The following is a 26,829-nucleotide window of genomic DNA, read 5'->3' on the forward strand; positions in this document are numbered from 1 at the left end:
GAGAAAACAAAGAACAGGAGCCCCAGGTACTGCTGTGGAAATGGGGAAGGACTGCAGTGGCAGCAATAACCTCTCTGAGAACCCACGGCCTCATGCTAACACATTGTTTGCTCTTAGCAGTGCGTGTGAACTGAGCCACTGAACAGTTATATTCAATTGATAGAAATATATACCATAATAAAGAAAATGAGCAACCTCAAGGCAGGCCGGTTGCAATGAAAGATTATCATGTATACAACTAAGCCAAATTAAAGATCAGCATTTTAAATACAAAAATATATTTTTGTCGCCTTAATTCACTTTAAAAAAATATAATTTGAATTTACTTACCACACCAAGTTTTTCAGAAGCATTAGCTTTCCACAAACGAATGTTCATTTCGTCAGAGCCACACAAGATATATTTGTTGTCAGATGTCCATTTAACAGTAATGACATGCTGCATTCGCTTTGTATGATAGACTTCTCTAAAACCAACAAACAAAAACACCTATTAAATTGGAACATTTATATTGATGTTTTCTTTCATCATGCATTTTCCTTTCAACACTGGAAAGTGTTATTTTTTATTCATAAAAGGGACCAATAAGTTTATTTTTAAGGTGTACAATGTGTACTGCAGACAAATTAAACAATATGTAGCACCACCTAAATCCCCAGAAATTACTAACTGCATACAAAAGACTCAAAAATAATGATCTCTGGGGCTCTTACCCAACACCTCAAGGAAGATGTCTGTTACCAGAATACACAGATGAGATAAACAGTGGTCATGTGAATCACCTCTGTACTAATAATGACAACTTCTAGCCTGTTCTCATGACTCTGAGCACATGGAAGACCAAACTGATTTTTTTTTTTGGGGGGGGGGGTAAACTATCGGCTAAGCTTCCATTAACTAGGTGTGCAGTTGGCAACACCAGGCGTTGAAGCTGCTATATAGATCAGCTTTTGACATTCAGTCAGAAACTCAGTCAACACCTGCTTGGTTGTAGTTCTGCTTAAGTGCAAAAAAAACCCTGAAACATATGTCATTGAAAGTCACATGACCAGTTTGGCTTGTGGCAGCAAAGATGAAACTCAGCAGAGACTATCTTGATGAAACCTAGATGATACTGTGAACATTTTTTTCTCCAACAGGCATTCCAAGCTGGATGAATGTGTCTCTGCTAAGGTATCTGATTTGTATTTTTAAAATATATATCTGCTGGTGTTTTCTCTTTTGGTTTTAACTGAGGTTTTTTAACAGTTCTTTTCTTGTATCTTGCACATTGGCTTGAAACGTGTGTAAGACAATTCAATTGATAATAATAATAATAATAATAATAATAATAATAATCAACAACAACAAGCAGCAGCAACATTATTCCAAAGGGTCCCTCAATCCACAGGAATAGCTTTTTGTGGGAGAGAAAAAAGGAGCTGCAAAAGCAATGTTACGCAAAATGAGTTCCACTCTTCGATATAACGCCTTAAATTAGAGCAAGTACTCTGTTCTGATTTAAATTATACTCTAAAATATTTACAAAGGCGCAGAGTACCCATCTTGTAATTATTTAACAACTATGTACAATTTACAATTATTTTCATTTGGTTATATTATTTATTGTAACCTATATTTTTTCTTCATTCAAGTCTACTGTTTAAAAATAAATACATAAGACATAGAACAGCTATAGATGATAATTACTACTTACATGGAGACTTTGCTTATGTCCCCAGTAGTCTAATTTGTTTTCAATTAAGATCAGAATGCAACCAAAGCACATTACAATCATGAATACATATTCATAGCTTTATTTTATTATTCACTGCCACCACAGGGCTACTAAAAAAACAATCTTGCTCTGAGGTGAAGGGAGATGCAGTTTTGAAGTATGTCTTGGCCATTTTATTATACAGATTGATATCATACAGTGTTATATAATTTTAATTGGTGCTTATAGTTTCAACTATAAACAGTGGGCAACATCAAACAATATTCATCCTCTAGTTGATGGAAATCTGCTTGTGTAATTGGACTTGTGGTTTCTCTTCTCCCCTTCCAGTCCCTGCATGCCCCAAAAAACTGCCCAAGAGGAGTCTCCCAAAGCCCAGAGCAGATTTTGGGGGGTGCACAGGGGGTTGTAGTGGATCCCCTCTTCTGCTATACTGAATCTCACCCAATATTTTCAGTGAGGTTTGCCTGAAAAGAAGTATGTTCATATGTGCACGCTTATATGTGAGTTTAGGAGGACCTCACAACCAAGCCAGAGCCCCATGAGTCTTGGGCTGTGCACATATAAAATAAGGTTATAGTATGATAACAACCAACAAATTCAATTTACTGAGATTAACTGTTTTTCATATATTATGTAGACAAAAGAGAGTAACTAAAGAGCAAGTCTCCCATTTGCTTAAATTGTTAGTTTTTTAAAGAATGGTCCAATCACTCCTTAACGTATTAGATCATTAACTTCATGACATATTTCACAGCAGTCATGCCATTCTGATAAAAGTACAGAAAGGGCCTTTATTGGTGCCTTCTACTCTCCTTATTGATCTCTGGAAGAAAATAATTGTATGCAATTTCAGATGCTTCTTTCACCTAACCCTTTCTTTAAAAAAAAAAATTTATTTGTGCCTTTTGCTTCTGTCACAGGTTTTGAAAAATCACTCTTCTGAGGACAAGAGCAATACAATAGCATATGGGTGAATAACTTGATTCTTTCATTTAATCACACAAACATCTGGTTCATTTGCCAAGGGCTTTTAATGAACTTAATAAACAGAGTATCTCTTATTTCTTCCGTCTTCTCAAGTTTCACATTCAGGGCTTAATTAGGAACACAAAATATGCCATGGCTTATGAGCCCCTGGGACTGTGAAAGAAGCCTCCTGGATTAGACAAATAAGTTCAGCAATGTGCCTTTGATAAGTAAAATATTACTTCTATGCAAAACTCATGTTTTTTAAAAAGATATCATTAGGTTATGTGGATCCTGAAGTCAACTAATACACATACACATTATTTTCTGAGTTTGGATGACTTTACTGTGTCTCAACATAGTCTGTCAATACTGTAACTGTTTCCTTTAATTATGTATTTTTATAATATCTTGAACTCCTGAGAAGCAAAGCTCTATTCTGAAGGAAAACAGAGCTACTTTATACAAGTAGGGGTAGGGAAGTGGATCCTGCCAGTGGATCAGATGTTGACCTCCCCCAGCCCCACAGGAGAATTTAACAGATAGCATAAGAAATAAGGTCACTCCACGCAGAGAAAAGTGACTTGTTTCTTGAGCAGCTCACCATTATACATGACACAAGACTCTTGAAAGAGTGGATTTGCAAAAGCAAAAATCCCACTGAGTGAGCCTGCCATTAAACTAGTCTAAAGTAGGATTTAGAACCCAATCAATTTTAGTTTGTAAATTCAATATACATTCTAAGTACTGAAATACTGGACAATTCAACTGGAAATTCAACAGCTGTGAATTATTATTTTTTCAATGCAAGCAACAAACAACTACTGGTAGGAGGATATATCCTTCCTCAATAAACACATTAAATAAGTTTATGAGAGCATTAAGAATGGTGGAGAAGGAGGAGGGGGTCCAAAGAGAAGCCTATTTGTAAAATCACTGACCTGCTGTGACCTTTGTCTACTGGAAAAATGCGAATAGATTTATCAAAGCTGGCAGACACAAATTCTTTCCCAGTAGGAGAGTAATCCACATCAAGGACTGCAGACACATGATCCATATGAACCACTACAGGCTTGTCAAGATATCGCATATCAAAAGTATATAAGCTGCAAAAGAAAGGATGTTAACACTTTACACTTTATTCCATTATGTTCAATTGCTCAGGTAAAGCTTCATTTCCAGGGGCTGAATACTAGCATAATCAAATGTATTTTCAAAATCTTTGGACTCACATGTCTGACTTTGATACAGCATTTTGCTTGTATCATGAAGTGTCATCATAAAAAAAGGAATTTATAAGCATTGGAGTAGTTTTTCTATTTTTGTATTTTTTCTTGTACACTCCTCTGAACAAATAAATTACAAAGCAAGCATGGCAGGTGCCCATTGGACCCCAGGAGTACATTTTGCCCTTAGAGGCCAATTCTGCTCTGAATGAGCTTCACCTTGATACACATGCAATGATCTATTGAACCCCCTCCTTATCTATGAGCCCAGTATTTCATCCAGGCATTGTTTGTTTCTGCTTTGCTTTTTGTTCCATTGTCCTCCCCCGAGGGTTCCTGAAGGAATTGCCAAATTGATTGTCATATATTGGACATCTTGAAGGTCCACACAGATGGAAAAACCAACAAGTAAAAATAATTTAAATAAGTAGCTCTTTGGATTCCAGATAAAATCCAACAGCCTCCTTGTAACTTCTATAAAAATCATATCCTTACACAAAGCAGAAGTCAAAACTTAAAATTACAAACGTTCTGAATAACTAAGAAGTCTAAATAGAGAGCAAGTAAGGCAACAATAATTCTTACTTGAAGTCCTCATTTGCAGCAGTGAAAATGAAAGCTTCCATGGGATTCCAGCAAAGCGTATTTGTTCTCATATCCAAGATAACCTGAGGAAATTTAAATATTTTTCAAACATTTTTCAAACATTTATTAGACAATCACTAGAAGTTATACAGATGTATTAACAACTGGTACAAGTTCCACAAGTTCCCAACATGCCTGTGCAAGCTGTAGAATATGCTGGTGTCAGCATCAAGAATTTCCCAAAAACAAAGCGCATGTAAAGAAACTGACAAGTAAAAAAACAAAACAAAAAATTACTCAGGATGCAGCCCAAGAACTGCAGATTCAAAATAAGGTACTCATGGCAGCAGCAACCCTCTGAAAAGAAGACTGGACAAGATGACAAGATATCATCAAGTGTATTTGTCCAATGGATTCTTGTTCACAGAAGCCAGGTCTGCTAAAAAAAATACAGGTGCCATGATCTCAAACTCACCTAGGCTTCTACAGCTATCAGAAGAACCATAATGCACAATAATTTTTTCTCATATGATGACAATTCCTTTACTGAGGTAATAGTTCACCAATGAAATGTACATGTAGTTCACCAATGAAAACTACAGGCTTGGACACTCCTGTTTTACTTGGGGTAGACTTCTATGGAGGGTAGATATAGTGAAATTATGTTAACTGTTTTAAATGCAGACCCTGGAACATACTGGTAGTAATTTGCTTTGCTGATCAGAAACTCTGTAACAAGGCTTGAAAAAAAGCCAGATGGCAATGAAAAGAGACTGCCCTGATCCTCTGCTGAAGGGATAAAACTGACAACTTACTCTAGCCAGACCCCCACTTGGCAGAAGGCTGATTAGTTGAAAAGTCTTTAGCAGTCCATATGCTGTACGGTCCCACTCTAAAAGGCAATAGTAGCGACAGCTGGGAGATATTGTAAGCCAAAGAAGGAAGTTTGTTATCCTCAGTCAGTGAATACCTTTCACCTTTACTGAACCTTGAAGAGGCTTCGAATATCTCCTTTTCGGTGGGGAAACTATTTGCATACCATGATCTTGTACCATTTATTTACCAAATAACTGAACAAACCACACCATGAACTGAACCACACCAACAAAATTTCAATTGTGTTGTATGATCTATTCTAATCCACAGACAATGTTGTGTATTGAAATGTTCCATTTCCACAGCAGTGACATTTTGGAAAAAGGGAGCCTAAGTGTTTTACACAGGTTTAAAAAAGTCAGACTCCAGCTTGCTGACTCACAACCTAAGAGAAACAGAAATTAGTACAGTGGTACCTCGGGTTACATATGCTTCAGGTTACAGACCCAGAAATAGTACCTCAGGTTAAGAACTTTGCTTCAGGATGAGAACAGAAATCGTGCGGCGGCGGCGCGGCGGCAGCAGGAGGCCCCATTAGCTAAAGTGGTCTTCAGGTTAAGAACAGTTTCAGGTTAAGAACGGATCTCCGGAACGAATTAAGTACTTAACCCGAGGTACCACTGTATAAGGAAGTGTGACACATAAGGGTATGGAGAGGTCCCATGGTACTGTCCTTTTCCAAATCCGCACTATTTTAATGTGTGTACACACCCACCCACCCCACTTGATTATAAAAACCTCAAAGTGGTGTATAAATAGGTAAAACAATAAAATCAAAAAACATATACAGCAATACTGAAAAACTTTTTTAAAAAATACAGAATGATACTAAAACAGATTCAACTTTCGAAGCTTCTGGGTAGGATTGTCTAAACAAGAATGTATCTAGCAGGCGTCGAAAAGAGTGCAGTGAAGGTGACTGCTTGATCTCAACAGGCAAAGAGTTCCAAGGGTAGGTATTGTGTTCAAAGCATTCTTCATACCTCCACTATCTCCCTACAGTAGTCTAAAGCAGGGGTGGGAAACTGGATACAGCCCAACAGGTGTTCCCCTACCCCGCCCCCCCCTGCAAAGGCCACTTTTGATGGGTGCTCACCCATCCATCACCTGACATCACCATGGCATCAGTTGAAAGTAGACCAGCTTGAACTCAGGCCAGCTTACAATGAAAGATCCCTTTAGTTGATTCCTCTGCTTTCAACAGGGATAAGATGCAGTCGGAGCTTCCCAATAGGCAACTCTGGAGCGCAGCCAAACACGGTAGGGGTTGCTGTCAGTACAGATCAGTTGATCAGCAATGAGTGCAAGCCCCGCTTTCTGCAGGGATTGGTTGTGCGTGGGAGCTCCCCAGTGGAACCAATCCCAGTGTCAAATATAAAATGCACCACATTAATTAATTATTATTATTATTATTATTTTCACTATCATTAAATTATTAATCGTCTTTTAAACCACCACCTCAAGGCAATTTACATAAAATTTAAAACACTTAAAAACACAAAAACAACAAACACTTTTAAAACAAGACTTAATCCCTAACAAGTGGAGACTTGTGGTAAAGACCCATTTATCCAGCTAGAAAAGTCCTGTTTATCCAAAGGAAATCTCCGCTTGCCAAGAAACATTTGGGAGCACATTTCAAGTCTGCCAACTGTTCCTTTGTAGTCAAATATTTATCTGCCTTATTTGCACACCTTATTTGCACCTTATTTGGGTGTGATGTGGAGGGAAACAGCCTTGTGGGCAAAGGCTTCTCAATGCTGGCCTAAAGTGATCTCAGAAAAGCTACATTTTCTATATGCTACATGTCAAAGAATTCTATATTAAAAGAATCTTGCACCCAACCTAGAACTATGAAAATTATGGAGCTCCTCAGCAGTGAAACTTAATAGATAACTTCCCTTCCAAAATGAAAAGGCGTGTGCAGGGAATTCATACACAGACATTTCAGTCACAGGATCTTAAAGATTTTGCATTACCTTCTTCAATGCCGTTGACTGCCTCATGTCATATAGCACAATATTCCTGTCTGAAGCACAGCTTCCCAAAAGGTACATCTGAAAAAACAGTTGCATATCAAGTAATGTAAATATCGTCAAGCAAAAAACAAAAACAAAATTCTTAAACAAAATTGTTAACTGCTAACTGAAAAAGGTATAATATATACAGGACTTGTTTAAACCAGCAGCCCTATCTTTTAAACAGTGTAATTTTCAGCGGCAGTACATAAGCTATCTTATTTAATCTACTGTTGCTAAAAAAGAAGATAATGTGGAAGGGATAAGGCTCAAGACATTTCCCAGATCTCATGCTTTTAAACTGATTTTAAAACCTGGGAGAATCTAAAAGTAGTCTGAGTGGGTGGAAGGAATGACAGGGGAACTCTTAAAACTGCTCAGTGTATGTAATGAGTGCAATCCTTGGATATGTATAGTTAACAGATGCTCTTTTTAGGGTTAATGACCCCATCTTACTTTTCAATTGGGAAATCTAATACTTTTAGTTTTAAACATCTCTACCTTTTCACCCAAGACTGTGTTCTGCTCCCTTTGCCTTTTCTGTGTACATCTACCCCCACCTCCTCACTGTCCATCAAACCATTTCCTTCCAAAATCCTGCCTCAAAATCTACTTGCAACAAGCACAGACATGAAGTTCTGCCGTCGCCTGTGCTTTCTGCAGTCTTTTCAACCTCCTCACTCATTATCTTCCTTCACCTTTAATTACCCAAGTTATCCTCCAACTCCTCTAAAAGGATATACAACTGCATTTTATACAGCGATGCTGACTATGTTGCTGGTACTAAAACACTTAGTGACAGTACTTACAGTGGAATATATATAAATGTTACCTCAATTGGATTGAATTTGACACTGCTTATGCTATCGACTCCCCACGTCAAAGAGCATAAAGGACTGGTTCTCTGTTCATCCCAGATATCAACTTGATGACCACAAGTAGCAAAAACAGGATCCTTCCAATGGTGATCAATTCCAGTGTACACAGTCTTTAAAATGAAAATATAAAAAAGAGTACCAACAATGAATTGCTGGTTTTATACTCGGAGGGTTTTGTGCTTAGTGTCAATGCCAGGAACCGCAAGAGACATCTAAAACAGTCAGAGTAAGGGAGTCCTGCTTCAGCAACCATTGCTGAGCAGGATTTATTTCTTCTGAAACCTCCTGTGACCCAGAAATTCAGCAGCGGAATAGCAGCTGGAACATCTGAAGTCAGGGTGGAGGCTTGTAAACACCCTTGTCTCATCACCCTCTTGCATCTAGTGCCAACAGGTACAAGAGACAGCAGCAATCTTGATAAGGAAACCCAATCTCATGAGGGACCCTTAAGGTCTCAATTGTCTGTTTTATTTATTCAGACATTTTGCTAGTCATTTCCAGTAACTTTGGTTAGGAAGAACAGTACAGCATAGCTATTTTTTTTAAAAAAAATACAGTTAACCATGGGTACAGCTCTACAAGTACTTCAAAAGTTGCAACCATTTTTACCCCATTTGTGTGCACAAGCTTTTTTTATCACATTTTCAAATAAAATCCCACCAGAGGCAAAAGGATAGCAAGTCACTATACCTGAGTGGACCTATTTTTTAATAGCTAAATGGTAGCTTAATCCACTATCCAGAAAATTTTATTACGGAAATATCACACCTATTTGCTGAACTTTAAGGAAATGGGGATAATTATCACTACCATGAATATATGCAGCTGAATTCTACAACTTACTGCACCAGGACACAAATACACAAGAGGTATGGCAGGAAATTACAACCTGATTCTTCCTGCAGCCTTTCAGTGGTCTTCCCGTTCCTAAATCTCACCCTTAGTATTCTTCCAGATACTGGGTTGAAAACTCATCTTCCTGCTGAATTTTTAGTGGCTGACAAATGTGACAACTCACATTTATGGTATTTTATGCCAATTATGTAATTTATGATAATTATTTTAATGATTTTGGTTAAGGTGTATTATGCTTCTTTTCTCTCTTTTTTGTAAAACAACCCATGACCATTTTTGTTGAAGGCCAGTATAAAACTCTAATAAATAAACTAACTCATACAGAGGCTTTGTACCAGCAATGCAAGGGCACTCAGCTTATGGGAATATTGTCTGATAACGGCATTCAGTGACACCTACATCATCTTTGACACCAAAGATCCAAGGTCAATAGTTTTCTGCTCGTATTCAAGTAAAACAATACCTTCATCTGAATCTTTAAACATAGAAGGAAAGGGAGAGCAAAACAATACAATGAATAAAGTAATACCTTTCCAAGAATCGTATTTAGTGGTTCTTCTGCTTCCCCATAAGCTGGTGCCTCCATTTTCCAGTGCTTCACTGTTTTATCATCACCAACCTAATGATTTTGGAGAAAACATTGCATTCATAGTAAGAGAGTTACAATTCAGTCCTTCTGATGTTTATATGAAAGTAACAAGTGTGCATAGTCAATCTTAAATTTACTTCCTGGAGGAAGAACTGTGAGGGGAGAGACTTCATCAGGCAAGGCCTTCTTCCTCCTGCCTTGCCCCACCCTCCAGTCTCTGCTTCTCAGTTTGTATTGTATTATTTTATGCACTGTGATTTGCCATTGTTTTATTGATTATAGTTCAGAAATTATTTATTATAATTGTTAAGAGTGGATTTCTGTTTAATTTTCATATGTGATATTTAATATTATCCTATACTATTCTAATGGATTGTTGAATATTACTTTATTTGATATATGTTGCTTATTTTCAAGTTATGTTTTATTATCACATTTTTGTCTTGGATTAGATTGTTATAAGGTGTACATTTTTTGTTTCTTCAACCTGCAAACCACCTTGGGTATTGTAAAATAGAAAGAAGGTATACAAATTAAAAGTGATGGTGATGATTATAACTGTGGTGCCAGATTGCATTTCTTCCAGATTGAATGACAAAATTCTCACATATAGATATAGCTATAGATACACACACACACACACACACACACACACCAGTCATTTACAACTTCCCCTTCCCTGGTTCCTTTAATTTTCCCACCCCATCTATTCTTGTATATCCATTTAGCTCCCTTATTTCTTTATTATTCCTTTGTTATGTGTTATATTGTTGAATTTACCTCAATCCTACTAATGTTTGCACATGTTTACAGTTGTATCCAAATACAAATTTTTCCATTCCTCTTTATATACTTGATATTCTTGTTCTCTTATTTTACTTGCCTAGCTGTCAATGTTTCCCTTTTTTAAAGGGAAGTTCGCTTATTCTGAATAGGATTCCTCGCAAGAAAAGGGAAAAGTTGACAGCTATGTTTACTTGTTAGACCTGCTAACTCTGCATAGTTCATCATTTTAAACTGCCAGTTCTCCTTATTTGGGACCTCACTCACTGATTGTGAGTGACAAATCTATTGTCCTTCCAGCTGCATGCTTAAACATTTTTAAAGTTCTATGGAAAAGGGCTATGAAAGCAACTGTATTTCTGTGAATAACATAGTGAACGCTGCAAATTGTGAAAAGTAAATGATGAATGAAGAGTTATTAGCTCTAATAGTGTTGCAAATATTCCTGCACATCTATCCCAAGACTCAAATCCAATGCAAGTACTCCATGGGACTTACTTATGTCTAAATACAAGTTGGATTAGGCTGCACAACAGGTATTAAAAAATACCCATAAAAATATTTTAAGTCTCACAATAGTCATCAACAGATACGTGTTTGTACTAAAGAGGGATTGTATTTAATTATGCTGAAGTACACTGCAAGGACTCCATTACTTTATTGAACTGTTTGCTAGAGGCAAAAGAATTACTTGTACCGAGTGACTGGACTTACAATAGTGACAGAGGATATTTAAATAAGAGGATATGTAAATCTATAGTTTTTTCGAACAGAGAACACATTTGTTTGAACATTGTGCCTGCTCTTCAAACTCAAAGAAAGCAGCAGATTTCTGAAACAGCAGGAGTGGTTGGGAGGATTGGCTTACCCCTGGGCTTGCTTTATGCTCCAAGAAAGTAGCATTAGTATGGAAGAGTAAAACCTAAAGAGGTGGGAAACCTTCTTCTGTCTGCAGGATCACATTCCCTCATGCTCAACTTTTTGGGTAAAGTCAGAGGCAAAAATGGGCATAATAACTCTCACCTTTGTACAAGAGGTTGCATTCCACCCACACAAAAGTCAAGAGGTTTCTATGAAAACATTTCTACCTCCAGACAGGCAAAAGCTTTATTGCAGTTCAAAGAGATTTCAACCAGGCAAAAGCACTTAAGGAGAGTGGGGAGAGACCTAAGGGTCAGTGAAAGAAGGCTGGAAGGCTGCATTTGACCCGCTCCCCCAAGCCTGCGATTCCCTGCTAGATAACTAGATAAAAAATAAGCTGCTGTAGTAGTAAGTGAGAGTCATAAAATAAAAGTACTTGAGTCTATTATTTAGAAAACAGAATGCAGAATGGGGGGAAATAACAAAGAAAAAGAAGTATACCAAGCATTTGAATCTTTTTCCATAATTCCCACTATTCTACTTACAGTGAAGAAAGAAGTACCACAGAAACGGGTACACATTCCTCTCACAAAGCCCTCATGTGCCTGCAATGTACGGGTGCATTCACGCTTCATCAAGTTCCAAATTCTAACCTATTGGAAACAAACAGCATGTTGTTATTGAACAATTCAGCGTTAATACTGTTTTTTGAAACAATATTACAAAATGGTGTGATGCCCTTTTGAAATCTAGAGATCAGGACAGGGTGATCACAACTTACGTGAAGTTTGTATTTCTGGGGGTTGCATGTAAAGGTAAAATCCTACAAAGTCAGAATGAGCCCGAGAACAGCCCCAGCCACCCAACATCTCAGATGGCCCCACAATATATTGAGGGAGTCTCCAGAGCCCAGTAAACCCTTTACGGAAATAGCTTTTAAGCCCTCCACCTTGCTTGCTGGGCTCTGGGACAGTCACATGAGGACTCTGGATAGAAACCAGACAAATAAAACAGCATTTTGCCAGAGGAGCTTTGAATGACTTGTGTTAAACTGGTAGCTTTTAATTGGTGGTTCAATTTTTAAGACAATGTTATAATTTAGCTTTTGAACAGGTCCCAATGGAGGTCAGTGGGATTTACTTCCTAGTACCTGTATATAGGATTGCAGGACTAGGCACCTTCCATGGCTATATCCACAGGCAACACCAACTGAAACCAATTGAGTTACTGTTATCCAATCCCTCATGCTATGATTGGATCATTACTTCCTGAAGTCACAGGCTTCCATCCTACTCTTCTCCCCAAATACCTTGTCTCAAGAGGGAAGGAGAACATACACTAGGAAACAAGAGCAACAGTTAAAATATTCTTAATTGTTTCCATTAAATAGGCCTTTTTCAGGGCATAGCACCTAAGCACTAAAACTGAGAGTGCAGTCTTGCTCATAGTTATAGGCACACACATAACTGAAATGCAAGGTTCTATTTCTTGCAGAATTAAATAACCACAGTAAAAACATGATCTGACACTTTATGGTTGTTGTTTTTATCCAATTATACATACCTCTCCATCACATGCTCCAGACAAAACTGTAGACAAGCTGTTTGGATGCTTAGCCATGCAGTTAACACCATCCCTGTGGCCATCTAATGATGCAACAAAAGGCTTTGCAAAAACACGGTCTAATTTTGTTGCATTTAATGCCCGAGTATATTCCCGTGGAACCTCAAAGGGATGTAATGCAGGATCATAATTCCGTGGAACTATAAACCAAATAATCATACAAAACAACAGAGAAGATTACTGTCATAAAGCTTCCTTTTGCCTTTTTTGTAGCTACCGTAGTTAATAAGACACCACTATGCTGGAAAACAAAAATGTTCTCATACTTTGGATCAGCCTTACTAGCTTTGAGTAAATTAAGAATCCTGTTTAAATGAACATACATTGTTCATAAACAGCCCTCAAATATATATATTTAAAAATATGTTTCTATCAGTCACTACATAGACAATCCATTTAATGTAGTAAATTGAGATTTCAATAAACTGGTGATCAGGCAAACAACCACACTGCTCAGAGAATGTAGAACATGTTCATGAATTATATCCAATGTTTCAGCAAATTTCTTTTTGCTAGTTACATTTCTAAATCACCATTCCTCCCAAGAGTACCTAGAGTAATATACAATAATATATAAAACATAAAACATGTATCATATATAAAACATAATAACCAACATACAAAACATCCAGAAACCTGAGAACCATTATAACACACCAAAAAATCATCTGCAGCTCTGAAGTATTAAAATAAAGTAACTTCAATTCAGGAAAACCAGACAAAAATGTATTTAACGGACAACTATTTATGTAAAGCAAGGAGGGAGACAAACAGATCTTCAAGCTGAGGGCTTTCCAAAGTCAGCATGCCACTAGAGAAGGCCCTTCGGAGGTCCATGAATAGGGTGTCCGTCCCCCCCCCCCGGCACCCCAGCAATGATCTTATGGATCAAATTGTCTGGTACTGAAAAAGGCACTCCTGCAGAGTAGGCCTCATAGGCCAGTACCAGGATGTTGTTGAGCCTGGTAGCACATAAGCAGTCAAGTGCACTGCTTTTAGGATTGGTGTTTCATGTATACATCTTGCTGTCCTGGTTAACTTATCAGGCTGCCGCATCACTAGTTGCAGTTTCAAGTCTTGGAGGGTAGCCCCACACAGAATGCATTGCAATAATCCAAGTGCTCTGCACAATGAGATTAGAATTTACCATAATGTCACACAAGCCCCAGATTGTGCCAGCAACCTGGGCAAATGGCACAGGCCTTATCACTGCAAACGAGATGCAACCCAAGTCACAGGAAGGGGAGAGAGAGGAAAGACCCCTGTGCTCAGTGCTCCATAGATTTTCTTCACCAAATTTTACTTCACACGTATAAAAGAATTCCCTCCCCAATTTCGGTCGTGGTTTTTGGATAATGGGCACAGTGCAAAGCTATGTACTAACCATACTTTAAAAGTACAGACCCCCCCCTTCCCCCACCCCAAGAAAAAGGAAGAAAAGAATAGGAACCGCAGTTTGTCGCTCCAAGTCCCAACACCCTGGACAAGCTACAGTTCCCATGACTCTCTGGAAGGTGCCATGTGCAGAACAACTCTGAGATCTCTCCCAGCCTGAAGAGGCGCACGATGCAAAAAAGAGAAAAGGAAAACTCAGCCTGACTGGGGAGTCGCCTTCAGGTGATGGAAGCCGCTCCGGCATCGCAAAGGGAGCCAAACTTCGCTTCCTAAGAATCGACGCTCAACACAAACCCGGCCGCCCTTTCGAATAACTCCCCTTCTCACCTCGCTGAAGGTCCTGCTTGGTTTCCCGCACGTAATCATCCGGATTCCGGCTCAACACCTTCACCTTCATCGTCTGCGACTGAGGGCGTCCGGATGGCGATGGCGGAAGAAACGGTGCTCCCCGCTACCCTCCGGCAGCCCACATGGAGCAGGCAGAAACGAAGCAAAGCCAGGAACCACTTCCGGGTCGAGAGAGCCACTGCGGGAACAAGCGTCTACTAACGGGCGGGTGAAATAGGAACCGGCAGCTCCCTGGTCACGTGAGCAAGGGCGGGCTAAAAAACTAAACCCGCCCACCGAGGGAGGCACGGCCGTCCGATTGGAGCAGCCCAGGGGGAGAGACCGGCTGCTGCTCCCCGATAGGACGAGGCAAGTGCCTCGCAGGTCAAAGGGCAGTTTACCTCAGCCGACTCACGTTACCGGCTAAGGTCTGCGTAGGGGTTTATTATTTATTGCAATTGTTATTAAATCGAAATATAGCCTAGGAGTTTTCCTATGAATCCCGCTGCCGCCGTCCCAGGCGCGCAGAGCCGAGCATGCACCGTGGCGGGGTCTACGACGACGACGAGTTCGGCGCCACCAGCGCGGTCTCTCTTCAGGCACGTGCATTTCGAGAACCTGGTGGCCGGGCTAAGCGGCGGCGTCATCTCCACGCTGGTGCTGCACCCGCTCGACCTGGTGAAGATCCGCTTCGCAGGTGAGGCGCTCCGTCTTCCTTCCCGCCCCATTTCCCTGCGCCGCACCGATGGTCGCTGACGTCATCGGCCGTACCAACGGTCACGACGCCCACCGTCCGTGACGTCATCGGCCGGCCCGACGGCCGGGGACCCTCCCCCACAATTCCTCCCGGCGCGACGTGGCAGCTCCGTTTCCCGCCAATAGAGGGCATCGATTTGCACGTGCTAGTTTGTACAATACGCGCAACAAGTAATTTATAGAAATAATTAGCGTAGTTTAAAATAGAAATTGCCGGGGATGATTTAACTCTGGCAACGAGGAGGCTTTTAAGGGTACTCAGCAGATTACACGTGGATCCCTCTTCAGATATTCCCATTAAATGAGTTAGGGCAGAGGTCATTGGATTTGCCATATTCGTAGCAACTGCAGCGTCTATAGCTAATTAACCTTTTCACTCTCAAAAGATCTTCCTGCAGTGCCTCACTTTTGCATACTGTGTTGTTCACTTAGTAATAATAATAATTTATTATTTATACCCCACCCATCTGGCTGAGTTTCCCCAGCCACTCTGGGCGGCTCCCAATCAAGTATTAAAAACAATACAGCGTTAAATATTAAAAACTTCCCTGAACAGGGCTGCCTTCAGATGTCTTTTAAAAATAGGATAGCTACTTATTTCTTTCACATCTGAAGGGAGGGTGTTCCACAGGATGGGCGCCACAACCAAGAAGGCCCTCTGTCTGGTTCCCTGTAACCTTAATTCTCGCAATGAGGGAACCGCCAGAAGGCCTTCGGTGCTGGATCTCAGTGTCCGGGTAGAACGATTGGGGTGGAGACGCTCCTTCAGGTATACAGGATCGAGGCCGTTTAGGGCTTTAAAGGTCAGCACCAACACTTTGAATTGTGCTCGGAAACGCACTGGGAGCCAATGCAGATCTCTCAGAACCGGTGTTATGTGGTCCCGGCTCATTCAGAAATGCGCTTTCTTCAGACTAATCTCCCGTTGTTTTTTGTGCAGTGAGTGATGGCTTGGAGCTGAGACCGAAATACAATGGTATCCTGCACTGCCTGCAAACCGTCTGGAAGCATGAAGGTTTACGTGGCTTGTATCAAGGGGTCACGCCAAACATGTGGGGAGCAGGGGCCTCTTGGGGCCTCTACTTTTTCTTGTAAGTTTAAACTACTTTCCATTGTTCTGGTCAATATTTGAAAGACTAATACTGAATATTTGAAAGGCTAATCTTGAAGGACCTTTGTACCAGAAGCTGCAGTTCACTGGAGAGTTTTTGAGCTAGACTGGTAGAGCAAGCAATGTAAATTTGGCTGGGACAAGGAATACCAGTGTGGCATTTTAATTTAACCCTAATTGAATGAAATGAAGTAGTGCACACTATGTCATAAGTATCTTATCCCTACAGTTAATAGTGAGGGAAGCTGGGCATCTGCTATTAAGTTCGCTGGGCCTAGGGTCAAGTCTGAAGATTGCACTGAGCTAATCTTTTAATTATCAACAGCTTTTACTTGTGTGACTTCTGTTGCTCACTTCTGTTGCTCTGGATTACTGCTCACCAGCCACAGCCAATCTTATTACAATCACACCTAGAGGCCATGAGGTTATTGTCTGGTGTGTGTGTATCTGCTGTTGTTTATAGTATAGAAGTTTGGTATAATAAAGGCTACATTAATACACTTTGGAATATTGCTTCCTTATCAGCATGTTTGCAGGTTTTTACAGGTCCAGTAGCAAAATGAGCAATCTCTTAGTCGCCATTGAATTCTAGTATTAACTGAATATGAGCTGTTAGCAAGGAGGGGGAAGCAGCGTAATTACTTACAGATACAGCTTTTTCTTTCACAACCTTTGTAAACCTTTTACAGTATTTACATCAACATACAAATACACAGATACATGCACATAATTATATATGGTACAGATAATAGCGTAATATTTAAATGCTTTATATTTCAATTATAGTTGTAAAGCTCATTTTTAAAAAAAACCTCGAAGTAATATTAATTTATGTATAGAATACTATGATTGAATTCCAAATAACCAAACTTCTAGTTTCATATATCCATGGGACTTTGAACTCTAGCCCTCTTGGAAAGTTTTAAAAGCAGTTTGTGATATGGCATATGTAACACCTGTTCAAAGAAGAATGGGGAAGAGCCTTCTACTTACTGATGTGTGCCCATGGGCTTGCAAAGTACATGCTTCTAGTCTATACATTGTAGATAAGCATGTGTCATTTTTGTTAGTTAGTTCAAATGTTTATGTGTTACTTTGTGTGTTGATATACAGAATGTATTTCACATATTGGTAAAACAACTAATCAGCTTTAACCTTATCCCAACATTTCACTCTGCAGCTATAATGCCATTAAAGCCTACAAGACAGAGGATAAGCTGGAAAGTCTTGGACCAACTGAACACTTAGTGTCAGCTGCTGAGGCAGGTGAGGAAAATAACAGTGGGATTAGTGAATACTTTCAGCTTTTCCATATACTGTGTTTTGTTGTTGTTGTTGATCAATATCTAGGGAGGAGGTTGGCAACTAAAGCTGTGGGCACATTGGCAAACCAGAGACATTGGGCAGCATGTACTGCAACCATGTACACATGAGTGCATGAGAACTGTGCCTCTGCACAAACACACTCTGCCTCCTGTTAGACAGGCTTTAAAAAGTGTTTTTGATTTTTTAAAAGCCTAATGGAGTGTGTGTGTGTATGGGGGGGCATACAGCTGGGGAGGCAAGAGTTAACCTGCAGTCCCCAGGAAGATAACTCCCTCCACAACACCTAGGGTGATTCCAGAGCACTTAGGATACAGCTGGAAAGGGAAGAGTTGACCCTTTTCCCACCCCATCCAAATTGTTCCTCCTGTGTTATAATTAGGTTTGCAAGCAGTCTTCTGTTTTAGCCAACTGTAAACCAACCCACTCCCAAAAGCTCTTAGTGCTGGAGCTGGGCTTTAAAAAATTATTCCATGGCTACAGTAGCAGACTTTTTTCAACCCTAATTTCAGCAAGGGAATCTTACAGGCACCAAGCAAGGTGTCTACAGGCTCATGTGTTTCAGTGGGTGCTGTGTTGGTAACCCATGATATAGGGAGTCAAACAAAAGCATTTGGTAGAGTGCACACTGTGCAAATACCCTGTACTATTGGTCCATTTCTTTAGCAGAATATACTTTTTATCTGCTGCTCTGGATAAGTGCAGAACAACTGCTAAATCAACATGGAATGTTAAATGCCAGCATAAAACTTCATTGGCATTAGAAATTTCCAGGTTTGTGTAGGAGTGCCTATGTGTTGAGGGAATGTTGTTGAAATGCTGTTTTTGCACAATGCTAAAGTGTTGACATTAAAATAACTGTCAGCTCTCCATCTGATCGTAGGAGCAATGACTCTGTGCATTACAAACCCAATCTGGGTAACAAAGACTCGGCTTGTGTTGCAGTATGAAGCTGGTGTTGACCCATCAAAGAGGCAGTACAAAGGGATGCTTGATGCCCTTACCAAAATATACAAGTATGAAGGTGTACGTGGCCTATATAAGGTAAGATAAGTCAAAGCCAGGAGTTCTGGTATTTGATATGGGTATGACAGTATTTTACCACTGTGTCCCAAATCAGTGAATGGTTATTACATGAGTTTCACTGGAATAAGGTTGCCAGTGGGCTTTATTATCATTATCATTATCCTCCCTCTGCCTCTTTAGCATTTTCAGTTCTCTTCTCACAGAGCCATACTTCAGATAGTGGGAATTTTGTGAGGAGTTCAGTCTAAACCGAGTCAGGATCTGTCCTTCCAGTGAGCACTCAGTATTTGGGCCAGTATGCCTGAGTTAATAGATAATTCTGTTCTGTAGTGGGAGAACCAGTAGGGAGGAACAGATGGGTAGAAGGAAAAGACATACTTGTGAGTAGACTGAATAGAAAGTAGTTTTTGTCAGTTCATGATGCTGCAAAGTGAGGGGCTTCTGATCTGGCAGAACTGGGAGCCCTGCCCTCTTGCTAGATCAGTGGACTGTCTTTAGAGGATGAGGTGCTTCCTGACCACAGACGACTGGTCCACAGACATCACCAAACTGGAACTGCATAGTAAAAAGCAAAACTCCAAGGGACCCAGGAATGAGGCCCCTCCACAGGGCTTTGGATCCAGTTAGCACCCCCCTCCTCAAAATGCCCCCTTTCTGCGCTTTCTGAACTGAACAGGTGAGCAGCAGCCTATTACCTGCCTGGGCCTTCTCCCTCCGAGGGTGGAAATCGTTGTGCTTTCTTAGATCTCCTAGCCATTGACTTGGAAGGATTTTTGAGAAGTTATAAGTTGAATTACAATAAAGTATTTATAGTGTGTGTAAAAATAAAAGGCTATATAAATATGTATAAGATACTCAAGGCACACAATAACTGTCACAATAACAATAGACAGATAAAGCGATCACAGGCTTTGAGATAGTAGTCCTTAATTTGTGTCTGAGCTTCATAAAATTCCTACATTTATTATTTTATAAAAAATTTACATGGCTTGATTGTAAAAAAAAATATTAATCCTCAGAGAGGTTTACAAAAAGATAAGGCAATAAAATTAGGAATAATTTACAACCATACTTAAAAACATACAAAAGTTAAAATACTAAAACAGATTAAAATTACCTTAACTTTTTAAGCAACTGGGTAGGTTTGTCTAAAGAAGAATGTTTTTAGCAGGCACTGAAAAGAGTCCACTGAAGGCTCCTGCTTGTTACCAATAGCCAGGAAATTCCAAACTAGGTGTTGCCACACTAAAATACTGGGTTTTTACAAACTTAGAATGACTATTATGTGGCACCTGTAGTAGTGCCAATTCCGTCGATCAAAGTGTTTGAGTGGCACATGTAGGGTGAAGCCATCTCGTAGATAAACTGGTGCCAAGTTATTAAGAGCTTCGGATTACTAATAGTGAGCCTGGCCTGGTAACAAAGCAGCAGCCAGTGCAGATCTCTGAGCACAAGTGTTATATGTTGACAAGGCCTCACTCCTGTCAGCAATCATGCTGTAGCATTCTGCACTAACGGCAGCTTCCAGCTCAAGCTCGAGGGAAGCCACACATAAAGTGCATTGCAGTAATCCAGTCTTGAAGTAACCAATGCATGAACTACTGTCGGAAGGCTTTTCTGGTCTAGAAATTGCTGCAGCTGTCACACCAATAGCAGTTGGTAAAAGATACTTCTAGTCACAAAGGCTACCTGAGCCTGCAGTGACAGAGCTGGATCCAGAAGTAACTGTGAACCTGCTCCTTCAGGGGGAGTGCAACCCCATCCAGGGTAGACAACTAACTAATTTCTGAGGCAAAGGAACTACTCACCCACAGAGCCTCCATCTTGCCAGGATTAAAGCTCAGCTGTTTTATTTTTTCTTTCTTTCTTTTGAAAACTGGTTTCCATATATTTTCTTCTCTTACCTGCATATTTTTCTGTGTTTGGCCATTTCAACCAGTATCCACATGCTGGCATTATAAACTTATAACTGTAAAGTTATATTCCATTGTTTATATACATTTTGTGTCATAGGTTGCTCAGCTTTTCACATGAAACTGCATTTTAAATTGTCTGAAAAACTCTGTTCAGGGCTTTGTACCTGGTCTGTTCGGAACATCACATGGAGCACTTCAATTCATGGCATATGAAGAATTGAAATCAAAATATAATAGACATCGAAACAGGCGATCGGATTTGAAATTGGTAAGACATCCTGTGAAATGGAAGTATCTACTTAGAATTTAAACTTAGTACTACTAACACTTGTATAATGATAGAAATAAGCAGCGTCAAATGTGAAATTTTGTTTTTTGTTCTTTTAGTGAATTTGTTAGGAGCTAATATTGATACCATTTTCTTTTTAGAGCACTTTAGAATATATCACAATGGCAGCACTGTCGAAAATTTTTGCAGTTTCAACTACATATCCCTATCAGGTTGTGAGAGCACGTCTCCAGGATCAGCACAACAGATACTCTGGATTGGTCGATGTCATCCGTAGGACATGGAGGTAGGCCTGGAGATATAAAGCTGGTATGAAAGGACTTCCTTTGTTATCACTGATGTACTTGGCATTCCTAAAGACATCAAGCTTTCAACTTTTCCTCTCTGTGTGTTTCCTCTCTCTGTTATATCAGCTGGGTAACTTTATAATTATTTGAGAGAAGTTCAAAACAAGCATGAATGGGTTTGTGAGAGCAGTAGAGAAACTAAAGCAGCAATCCTAAACACATTTGCTGAGATTAAGCCCCATTGAGTTCATTGAGTAAACCTAATTTGGAATTCACTGTAAAAGTAGTGAAGTATAAACAGGTATGGATATTCCACTAAGACATACTCAGATTAAAATTTATTGTAAGCCTGTTGAGTTTCATTGTTGAGTTCCCCAGCCCCATTTTTAACTGCTTTCCTTGGCAGGTTGCATCATCACTCTTACCTATGGATAGGCAACTGTTCCATCATTCCTCCACCTCCCGCTATAACAAGCAGGTCTCCAGTACTATCCCACAACAAATTGGGTGGAGGGTTAACAGAAGGACTGTGGAGATATAATTTACATGTTTCCAAAAAAATAGAGGAGAAAATCACCTGTCACATAAAGTCACAAAACCCTAGATATATTGAGAAGTGTTGTACAAGGTGAAATAGGCCATGTGTAATCCTTTGTCGGGGTATGTGCCAGAAAGGCTTAGCCATGAAACCTAACAGCAGAGGTTTTCCACAAAAAGCAAAAACAGACAAGTGCTCTAGCAGAAAAGATGTGGGGTCAGCATGATCAAATCAAAAGTGAAATGCCTGTTAAGAAATCACTTGAGAAAAATAACTTTGTATTGTTAGCCATATTGCTAAAGTCAGTTTGGCAATTTGTGGACAGTCTCTCTGTTTTCTAGGCATCCAAGGCGATCGTAACACTTCTCTGTGCAAATAAGCTTTCAGTGTTATTTCAGTATGGACTTTCAGTGCTTTCCTGAATTAGGTATTGCTTTAGAAATTCAGTTTTCATGTTTCAAGATGGTCTTTGTAGAAGTGTCACCTAAAAGATCTATTTATAATAAAAATATGTGGATATTTATCTATCTATATGGGTTGCATCCAGGCAAGTCAAACTCAGAACAGACCCATTGAAATCAATGGACCTATTCTGAATATCACTTAGTTGGATTCAGACCTGCTTTTATACCTTGCCTTTCTTTCTATCGCTGATACACAAGACCGCAATAATTAAATAGAATAAGAACAATAAAATCAGAATAATGTAATTTAAAGTTAATAGGCTGAATGATTTCCCCCTATAAAATATGTATGGAAGTTGCAAGTAAATTCTTTCTGCTTCTCCCTAGGAAAGAAGGAGTTCATGGATTTTACAAAGGAATTATACCTAATGTTCTCAGAGTCACTCCTGCATGCTGTATTACCTTTGTAGTATATGAAAAAGTATCCCAGTTGTTGCTTAGCCTGAAGAATGGTAACTAAATATTGGTGATTGCTTCAGGAAAGGACATCATCACCTTTTGGCTCTGCAGCAAATCAGATATTCAAGACAGCTGTCTGGTTTATTTTTCTGGTACTCACAGAAGATGGAAACTAGAACTCATTTTGTTCTACTAGATAAATCTTTTCTTTATTGAATCTTCAATCTTTGCCAGGAATATTACCTCATCTGAACATTCTGGATGAGAAAATAGATGCAAAATGTGGTTTTAAAATTTTGTTCTAGAGTGAATTGTTCTCTCTTAGCCCTGCTATATGAACACAGTGGACTCTTAATGCACAGTGGTTGGTCTCTGGTGTAAAAAATATTAGATGGAATAAGTTCCCCAACAATGTTTCAGATTATTGCATATCAGTCTCTACCTGATACCTCACCAATAAATTGTGCATGTATTTATCCACAATGAATTCAGCTTTCCAAATTCTTTTATTCCCCAACTAGCAAGGATCAGTGTAATTGAGAAGCTTTTGGATTCAGTAGTATAGAACTGGAAAAACATGTTAGTTTTGAATGCATAATATGGCTCTCAGCACACTGCAAAATGGGGAAAGTGCTAAAGTACTATGTCGTCTTTAAAGCAAAAAAATTATTGTGTTGCCTTGCTGGTATCAATGTTATATTTTATATCTGAATACATGTAACCTTTCTTTACAGCTTTTGAAAAATAGAATGTTAGAGTTCAAGCGTGTAGCCTGATCTAATGCAGGCCCAGCATCAAAACTTGTCATGGTCAGGCACCACCAACCAGAACCCTACAACAATGCACTGTGGAAGGGCCTGTCACTGTTGGAAAGCTGTTGGATGGGCAATGAGAAGCAGATGCTTTTGCCACCACTGCAGACTCCCCTTATCCATCATTCACCATCCAACAGCCATTTCACCAATCTTCTTGCTGCTGCTATATTGCTCTTTGCCAAACCTACCCAGCCTCTTATGGGCAAAACATTCCAGAATCAGCAAAGTCCCTGCTGCTCTGCTTAATTCCAGTCTCTGGCTGCAGTGGATGCTCTTTTGGCCCTGTTGCTGAGCAGGCTTATATATGCACTCCCAATCCCCTTTATTGCTCAAACCTTGAGGAAGCTTCAGAATGAGAAAGCACAGTTGATTCTGGTGGCTTTATTTTGGCCTTGTCTTCCGTGGATTTTGGAACTCCTTCACCTGTTTATATCAGCCCCATGGCCTGGATCCAGAGTGGTTGCAGCTGTTGATGTGGTTCTTGAGCAGCAAAGTCCAAAGAAATCTGGATTATCTTCAGCTGTTATTGATACCATCATGACATTCTGCAGACCATCCAATGTAAGAATCTTCCAATACACTTGAAAACCGTTTGCCCACTGCTGCACTACCAAGAGCATATGTTCCTGCAAGAGTGTGCTTGACTTTCTTCAGGAGGGTTTGCAGATGAGGCTGACAGTAAACACCCTACGTAGATAAGTCTCAGGCACTTCCTTGATGTTCTCTCTCCATTTTTCGTGGTTGTTTGGATCTCATCCTCTTCTCAAAACAATTTCTTCAAGGGGCTACTTTAATGTGTGGTCCCCCCAACTTGAGATCTCCATAAGGTCCTTTTCGCTTTATGACGTCCTTTTTTGGAGCCACAAAAGTCTTTGGATTCTTCCCTCTTAGTTGCACTTTTATCAGCTTGCCGGGTCTTGAATGGCCCTTTCTATTAACAAACAACTGCATTTTTCATAAAAATAGTGTTTTATAGACTGACCCTTCTTTTGTACCGAAGATAAATTCTGCCTTTCATCAACAAGATTTGGTTTTACCTACTTTGTCCAGATCCTGTCCTGAAATTTGATCCTGTTTTAAGGGACCTTCCAAGGTTTTCTTGGAGCTTCCCAAGGCCTGACATCCCCATTAAACCTATGTGTGCTTGTATATGCATTTTTAATGAGACTTGCGTTCCAGGAAAGTGTGCATAGGGCTGCAAGCTTAAAACTCATAGAAATAAAGGTCAAGCATGATTGAGTCAACATTTGTTTATGGTCATAGTGCTTAGTATAGTTTGCATTAGCTGGCGGTCATCTAATGACATTTTCTAAGTAGACTCATTAAAATCTATGGGCTCTTAACTATTCTAATGGATCAACTTTTGAGTATGACTCACTGGATATCACCCATTGATCATAGAGTTCTGCATGCCATTACTAAGAGAAACTGAATTTGTAACGTGCAAATAGAAGGGGAAACCTCAAAATGAATGTGCAGATCAAAGGGTCATTTGAAAACAGGTGGTGGTCGTTATTTGGAACTCGGTAAGTAATTATAACTTAACTAGTTTATGAGATAAATGAAAAGCCAATTGGTTTTTTAGATGCGGCTTTCTGGAACACCACCACCACCCCATGTCACAGGCAAACTGCCTTTGAAATCGAAGAGAATTTCAAAAGTGTTTGAGGGGGTATGGACATCAGCAGTTCAAAGTCTACAGTTAATGCTAGCACAAGCCCCATGGATTCCAGTCTATAAATTCTTTTGATAAGATACAGCCAGTGTATAAAGCACTTTTACCCATATCCAGTTTAAATCCTTGGCAAATTAGAAATAGTTAAAATGGTGCTTGGATAGAAATTACTGGGTTTTTTTATCCAGATGGGCTTTGTATCAGTACATGAGTGGCTTTGACTAGTGGCCCTGCCTCTTCCTCAGATGGTATGGGGAAAGCTAGCCTGGAAGTGGGGGCAGGCAGCTTGATTTAGCCTCCTTGCAGTGGCTGGGAAGCACTGTGCTCCAGCTGCTGGTTGCCTTGAGAGTACAGAAGCAATGGGAAAGGGTGCTGTGGCCCCAATCATTGGCCCAAGGAACATAAGCCACCAGTATACCAAATCAAGCAAAAGCATCAGTAATGGAAGATTAGCCTGGCCTCAGCTGGATACACATGCCAACTGTTGCTTCACTGTTCCATTATCACCCTGAATAACTAATCTTCTATATTCTCCTACTTACCTTCATTTTGCATATTGCCTTTTTGATTTGTAAAACTCATGTCTGGGCCTCTCATTTTTTAAATGGATGCGAGTCTCATGAGACCATGCTTGTCTGAAAAGTGAGGAGATACAGCAGGGTTTTAACTATGGAAAGTTATCATACAAAAAAAATATGAAAGTAGGCATCCCCAAATGGCAGAAAGGTGCCTGCATGCGAGGGAAATGCTACATGGTATACATTCAGCTTTTTTTGTAGTTTTATTTAATGTTTTAAGTTGGAACAAAAGGGCAAGAGAAATTCTGAAAGCCTTGTGTATGAATTTCCTTGTAATCGTAGGTTCTTTAGTTTCATTCTTTAATCCGAGTAGTACATAATGTACTTGAACCCCCAACAAATTAGACGTGGGTTGATTAAAAACGTGTCCAGAAAACCCATTTTCAATGCCTAAGAATACTTGGCAAATGAGGATAGTATGTATCTATCTTGCATGCATATTCCACATTGCTTCCTGAGCATGTCATATAGAACCATCTATAAAGATGCTGTACTTGCAAAGTCTCACCTGAACTCACCTGCAATGCTTTTGATATTAAAGCTAGTTCTTTGAGCGGGTGACATGTATTTGTGAGATTTATTGGTGCTGCTAACTCAGCTTGACCTTCCATTTCGCTTACAGCAAAAGTTCCATGTATTATTTCAGCTTGCATGGGCTGAGCTCCTATGTGAGTAATCACTGCCATTCACTACACTGCAGGTTGAAGTTTTGCATACAGAAAGGAATGAACCTGTGGCCTTGCCCTGCCTTGAAAAAGGAAGAGTGTGCAAATGCTTATCAGAGCCCCTAAGCCTGAAGTAACTATTTTCTAGAAAGCAATCAGAATTCAACTATATTAACATTACAAGTGGTTTTTCACCCACACCCCTTTCAATGCAAAGTTGGTGAGATTTTAATTAAAACTGTACTGATTTGTAGTAGTAGGTGTAGGCGTGAGCAAATTCTGTTT

The 26,829-nt window shown here is 39.7% G+C and overlaps 2 protein-coding genes and 1 long non-coding RNA gene across 3 annotated transcripts in view; 2 read left to right on the forward strand and 1 right to left on the reverse strand.

Annotated features, from left to right (window-relative positions):
- Positions 1–2,781, forward strand: part of LOC309374234 — a 19,913-nt gene extending 17,132 nt beyond the window's left edge. Inside the window, exons 2-3 of the long non-coding RNA XR_014170432.1 lie at positions 1,140–1,173; positions 2,641–2,781. This is a non-coding gene — a long non-coding RNA (uncharacterized lncRNA). The remainder of the gene's footprint in view (positions 1–1,139; positions 1,174–2,640) is intronic.
- DCAF13 (DDB1 and CUL4 associated factor 13) overlaps positions 1–14,844 on the reverse strand; it is a 19,719-nt gene extending 4,875 nt beyond the window's left edge. Inside the window, exons 1-9 of the mRNA XM_081918890.1 lie at positions 14,703–14,844; positions 12,921–13,120; positions 11,903–12,010; positions 9,654–9,743; positions 8,224–8,379; positions 7,353–7,430; positions 4,498–4,580; positions 3,628–3,792; positions 331–466 (exon numbers count right to left, since the gene is read on the reverse strand). Of these exons, the coding sequence (XP_081775016.1) occupies positions 331–466; positions 3,628–3,792; positions 4,498–4,580; positions 7,353–7,430; positions 8,224–8,379; positions 9,654–9,743; positions 11,903–12,010; positions 12,921–13,120; positions 14,703–14,772 (1,086 nt within the window). The 5' untranslated portion in view covers positions 14,773–14,844. The remainder of the gene's footprint in view (positions 1–330; positions 467–3,627; positions 3,793–4,497; positions 4,581–7,352; positions 7,431–8,223; positions 8,380–9,653; positions 9,744–11,902; positions 12,011–12,920; positions 13,121–14,702) is intronic.
- Positions 14,845–15,197: 353 nt separating this feature from the next.
- On the forward strand, positions 15,198–23,294 carry SLC25A32 (solute carrier family 25 member 32; the record flags this gene model as incomplete). Its single annotated transcript, XM_081918965.1, has 7 exons — positions 15,198–15,399; positions 16,399–16,549; positions 17,750–17,835; positions 18,776–18,936; positions 20,989–21,102; positions 21,264–21,409; positions 22,740–23,294. 7 exons carry the CDS (start codon positions 15,198–15,200, stop codon positions 22,870–22,872), a joined length of 993 nt encoding a protein of 330 aa, XP_081775091.1. The 3' UTR covers positions 22,873–23,294.
- Positions 23,295–26,829: the final 3,535 nt, after the last annotated feature.

The sequence above is a fragment of the Podarcis melisellensis genome, assembly GCF_964234715.1.
Source record: "Podarcis melisellensis genome assembly, chromosome: 7".
In the NCBI taxonomy this organism is placed as follows: Eukaryota; Metazoa; Chordata; class Lepidosauria; order Squamata; family Lacertidae; genus Podarcis; species Podarcis melisellensis.